The following is a 6000-nucleotide window of genomic DNA, read 5'->3' as shown; positions in this document are numbered from 1 at the left end:
GTGTAAATGAGACCTACAAGACAAAAGTTCAGATTGAGATACTATTAGGTTATCTAGTGAATACATGATAGCATTGTTATTTTTATAGTGCTCTTGGAAAGACACACTTGTCTGAGAACTGGGCTAATGAAATTGATTTATTAATTCAAGTCATAATTAACATAGAATTTTAAAAAATGGTACTCCTTTTTCTGAGGAAAAAAAATAAGACAAAAAGTCACCCAACATACATATTTAGATTTGCTAATTTTCAGTCAAGATCACTACTAATAGAGTTTGTGGGGCAAAATTTCACCAAACAACGAAGGGAAAGTGAGGAGAGTGAGAACAGAGAGGTGGATGGCCATGAGAGTAACCTATTTGCAAGTTTTCTTTTGGGATGAAATCCAACTAGCTAGATAGATAAGAAGAGTATATACTGATAGTGCTATGTTAGGCCTACCTAGATAGTTAGATATAATTGCCTTAATTCACCTGCAAAATAACTGTAGTCTGTGACATTGCTCAAGGTGGAGTTCACAGGGCCAGAGTCCAAATAACTAGACTGAAAAAAAGATTTAAGCGGGGGAGGGGAGGGGGAGAATCAGTGGCTCATGTTCTTGTTTCCCATTTGTTCCAGTCCAATAAAATCTAACTATGTCACTGAAATGAAAAACAAACAACCCTTGTTTGTAATAGGAAAGAATTTAACTTACTCAAAACCAGAAAAGGGGGGAAGAGAAGGGGGAATAATGCAACACACATTTAGAAATATAGAATTTATTTATATTCATAAGACAGTTTCACATTCTGTACATGGTTACCAGAACAGATACAATACTCTCAGTAGTTTACAACGGCATTATATTGCTGTCAAACATTGCTTATGCTGTGTGAGTTGGGGAATACTTATTTCCCCCTCTAAAAAAAATTAAGGCTCAGTTTCCAAAAGGTAATTATATCAGTCATTTTTCTGTTTAAGAGATTGGGAAAATTCGGGAATAAACCACAAAGGGGTGGAGTGTGAGGGGTAGCTCCACACACTCTCATTCACTCATACTGAAGTTACTCAATGTGATTTTTTTTTAAGGCTCCTTCTATCTGAAAATGTGTTTGGTTACAAAAACAAACAAATCAGTAGATGGGAGGGGTACTAGGTATAGATCTACAGCATTCAAACAAGGAAAACTAAGCTCTTTGTTACCAGTTGCTGGCTAAAATGTGGTCTACGAGCTGCCTACATATAAATGCACACACACATTAACTTTGACATACTTTTCTCTGGCGAAGCTTACTGAATAGTATTTCTCTTCCAACACACTAATAACACTAATTTACATTTCCTTTTGACTTTCAGAGCAGGTGGCCATAAAGTTGTCCCTTTTCCTAAATACAATCCTCCGTTTTTCCTTTCAACCTTGCAGTAGACCATAACCATAATGGTCATCTTGCACTGATGTGTAATCTCACCATTTAAGTGACTGAAGAAAGTGACAAGGCTAATTACAGAAAGAGAGTTTGGGCATTTTTGGAGAATTACCCTATCAATGAGTTCCAAACACACTTTACAAGCACTTTTTCTATACAAATATTTCATTCAGTCCACAGTGACGCCATCATTTTACAAATGCAGAATCTGTTTTAACTCAGTAAACCACCTTACAATCCATGGGGCTAATGTTACAACAACAACAAAAGCCAAAAAGGGCACCTGTAGGTTCTGCCTCTGGCATAAAGAGGTAGAGACAATCATTCTGTAGAAAAGATTAACAATAATAAAAACAAAACAATAAAACAAAACAAAAAATAAAGCCATTCCATTTCTAAGGGCTAGTTCTAGATCTAAAGGCTGTCATCCGTCCTCTTAGCTGAGAGATCCATTGCCCACAATCATCTTGCTGTAATTTTTCTGCTGCTCTTCCTTAAAGATGTCCTTCACCTTTGCTCTCTTTAGTCCTCCATCCCTGCGAACAGAAAGACAAATACATAAAAGATACTTTACAGCGGTGATTTAAAAGAGTTAACTTAGTAATTACATGCTGCATGATACCATGACACTTAGGCAGCTGGGATGAAATAAGGGAAAGAACACTGGATTTGGAAACAGGAAGACCCAGGTTTCAGTCTCTGCCCTACCGCTTGCCAAATATATATTACTTTGAGGAAGGAACAATCTCTCTGATGTTTGGTTAAAATAAGTAACAATATCCCCAACTCAGTTTCTTTAGAAGTTAAGGGGTGGTGTATTAAATATTTGGATTGGCCAGGCACAATGGTTCACATCTGTAATCCCAGCACTTTGGGAGGCCGAGGTGGATGGATCATCTGAGATCAGGAGTTCGAGACCAGCCTGGCCAACATGGTGAAACCCTGTCTCTACTAAAAATACAAAATTAGCTGGGCATGGTGGTGCATGCCTGTAATCCCAGCTACTTGGGAGGCTGAGGCAGGAGAATCACTTGAACTCGGGAGGCGGAGGTTGCAGTGAGCCGAGATCACGCCATTGCACTCCAGCCTGGGCAACAAGAGCGAAACTTCATCTCAAAAACAAACAAACACACAAAAATTGGATTGAAACAAGGATTATTAAAACTAGGATTATTTCTCTATATTGTTGCTTAAGGAAAACAAAATACTGGTTTTTCATCTACCTATGTCTTACTAGAAAACCACAGGAAAATTTAAAATATACACAGAAGAAACGGTAAGGGTACTGTATATGTGTGGGTAAATTTCTTAAAGATAAATGATTATTCAAAAAAGATAAATCATTGTTCAAATATAACCCTATCTATGTTTAACAAGTTGTATTTTCTTTTTTTTTTTTTTTTTTTTTTTTTGAGACAGAGTTTTGCTCTTGTTGTCCAGGCTGGAGTGTAATGGCACAATCTTGGCTCACCACAACCTCCACCTCCTGAGTTCAAGTGATTCTCCTGTCTCAGCCTCCTGAGTAGCTGGGATTACAGGCATGCACCACCACGCCCGGCTAATTTCGTATTTTTAGTAGAGACAGGGTTTTTCCATGTTTGCCAGGCTGGTCTCGAACTCCCAACCCCAGGTGATCTGCCTGCCTCGGCCTCCCAAAGTGCTAGAATTACAGGCGTGAGCCACCGTGCTCGGTCTAACAAGTTGTATTTTCATTCAAACCACTACATTTCCAGCATTTATAATCTTTTGTATTCCAAAACAGACTCAGAATAAAACAACAAAATCATAAGTTGCATTCAACCAGAAGTGCCTATGTAAGCAGCATTCCTTCATTCAGAGCCTGTAAATCTTTGAACTCTCTCCAGGGTGCCTGCCTGGGTATAAGAACTCTGCATGCTTTTCCTTCTTTGGACTACACATAAAGAAACAACAAACTAGAGTTGCTGGGAGTAGTTTGGACTATCATAGGTCACTATCTGGCTCCTAGTCTAAAGTTTTAGATTTTAACTGCTAGGAGAGCATGGACTGAGAACTTGCTTACTTTATACCCTGACTGTTTAATTTTAACCCAGTTAAGCACGCATGTTTGCCAAATGCTTTCTGATGATGATGAATGATCATAGGTTAGCCAGTGAACTCAATGCCATGTGGACAGAACTTGACCTCCATAGAGACACTGGCTTGAGACAAATGCAATGTTCTGGCTTCTAGAGTCAAATCTAAGACATAGCAATAAGTCCTCAACTTAAAAACAAACTGTGATCCACAAATTATCCAGGGGGTCAGTTGTGGGAGGTTTTCATGAAACAAGATTATAAATTGTTGTTAGGTCCACAGAATTGTCCACATAAGCCTCTTTTATCCAAATGAGCTTCTTCTATTAACAGCACTTACCTGAATTCTGAATAGTGAGAACTAAGGAAACTAAAGAAGTAAGAAAGGCCTTTCTCCTTTCACAAGATCCAAGCCCAAAACAGGCAAAAATTTAAGTCTTGAGCAATCTGACATAATTTTGTACAATTCTCCTTCCCAAGCACCCAGTAAACCTCATGCTGCTCTAAGCACTTAAACTGTGACTTGCCACCCCTAGAGACTTCAAAATTTTATCCAGTTCCCCTTTGTAATGGCAGCAGGTCTTAGTTCTTAAGAAAGGGAGCATCCATATATAAGAGCCAGTTTAAGATCATAAAATTATATTTTCACTCAATCTATGAAAAAATAATCTAGATATGTTAATTCATAACCAATAGGTACATGACAAATATATCTAGAAAGGCAATGAGGCCACTTTCTTTTTTTTAAGAGGCTAGGTAATTAAAAGTAATTTTATTATACAATTGCATATGGCCTGAAAAAAGGAAACTGGACAATTCTGAGGATCATTTTTGACGGATTTAGTTCACCCACTCTGATGGAGAGTCTGTACTTGGCTGACTCCCCTAGGTTGTTCTTGTCTCTCAAGGCTTTCTTCCCTTCCTCTGTGTCTGAGACTACAGACACTGACTTCAGGGTAGGAGCAGGTGGGCTGAGTGTCAGGTAAGATAAAGAGTGAGTAAGGAGTTTTAAATAAGGAAAAGGAACCCAGTTGCACATATGACCGTGGGTTACAGGACATTTGTGGACCAAGGTTGTTTTATATAGTTTTGTGATGCTATGATTCTGTCATTTAGTTTAACATATTCCAATGTAGACAGTGTAATACAAATGTTTAGTCTTAACCTATACCTTAGGACTAGTCAGTTTCATACTCCAGGGTGTATGGAACTCAAGTCATACACCTTGTTAGTCAAGAACTCATACTCCAGGGTGGTCAGCTACCATTTAATCAGAAGGCCGCCTTTCAGAGATGCCACTAATGGCTTCAGCTATCTTTATTGCCTATCGATTTCTCAAGCTTTGTTAATTAGCATAACAAATTTTATTTATTTGTTTATTCATTTATTTGAGACAAGGTCTCGCTCTGTCACCCAGGCTGTAGTGCAGTGAAACAATCTCAGCTCACTGCAGCCTCCACCTCCTGGGTTCAAGGATTCTCAGGCCTCAGCCTCCCGAGTAGCTGGGACTACAGGTGCGCACCATGGCGCCCGGCTAATTTTTGTATTCTTTTTGTAGAGACAGGGTTTCGCCATGTTGCCCAGGCTGGTCTCGAACTCTTAAACTCAGGTGATCTACCCACCTCAGCCTCCCAAAGTGCTGGGATTACAGGCATGAGCCACTGCACCAGGCCCTTGCATAACAAATTTTAGAAATGAGTTTTCACTGTAGAAATTAGTGGTTTGTTAATTTGCATAATGGATATCAGAAACTGGTTTACCTGGATACAATTTGTTGTATTCACGCTATGTGAATGGATAAACATTTTAGTGATATTCCCCACCCTTGCATAATGGAGTACAGTAAGTCCTCCCTGAACATTGTTGATAGGTTCTTAGAAACTGCAACTTTAAACAAAATGATGCATAAAAAACTCAATATTTTTTCTCATCAACATTATAAAGAAACAACATTGAACAAAATGATGTTATTTATTCAAGAACCTACTATAAAGTCATTTTGCTTAAAGTCACAGCCTACAAGAACCTATCAATGATGTGAAGTGAATGCTTACTGTGTAATATCTAGCCAGCCCTTCTTCGAGAGGCAGACACCTTAAACTATCCTCTGCTGGTTCAGGAGGGTTCTTGGTATCCTGGCTGACAGCCTAACTCAGTTGGCCAAATCCTGCTCCTAGAAACATTGCTACAATTGTCTCAAATAAACTTTTCTTGCAAAGTGTTTTTGAAACACCAAAAAACACAGCAGGGAGTTTATTAACTGTGTAGGACTTGAAGTATAGACTGTTTTGTGACAGCCTGCTAATTTAACATCCTGTATGTAAATAAGAATCCAACCTCCCGGCCAGGCTCGGTGGCTCATGCCTGTAATCCTAGCACTCTGGGAGGCTGAGGTGGATCACCTGAGGTCAGGAGTTGGAGGGCAGCCTGGCCAACATAGTGAAACTCCGTCTTTACTAAAAATACAAAAAAAATTAGCCAGGCATGGTGGTGCATGCCTGTAGTCCCAGCTACTCAGGAAGCTGAGGCAGGAGAATTG

The 6000-nt window shown here is 39.2% G+C and overlaps 1 protein-coding gene across 3 annotated transcripts in view; it reads right to left on the bottom strand.

Annotated features, from left to right (window-relative positions):
* Positions 1-743: 743 nt before the first annotated feature.
* GPAT3 (glycerol-3-phosphate acyltransferase 3) overlaps positions 744-6000 on the bottom strand; it is a 68644-nt gene continuing 63387 nt past the window's right edge. For all 3 annotated transcript variants that reach the window (XM_054484459.2, XM_054484460.2, XM_054484461.2), the window contains exon 13: positions 744-1943. In XM_054484459.2, coding sequence (XP_054340434.1) covers positions 1844-1943 — 100 coding nt within the window. In that variant the 3' untranslated portion in view covers positions 744-1843. The remainder of the gene's footprint in view (positions 1944-6000) is intronic.

The sequence above is a fragment of the Pongo pygmaeus genome, chromosome 3 (assembly GCF_028885625.2).
Source record: "Pongo pygmaeus isolate AG05252 chromosome 3, NHGRI_mPonPyg2-v2.0_pri, whole genome shotgun sequence".
Lineage (NCBI taxonomy): Eukaryota > Metazoa > Chordata > Mammalia > Primates > Hominidae > Pongo > Pongo pygmaeus.
This window is presented reverse-complemented; position numbering and strand designations above follow the sequence as displayed.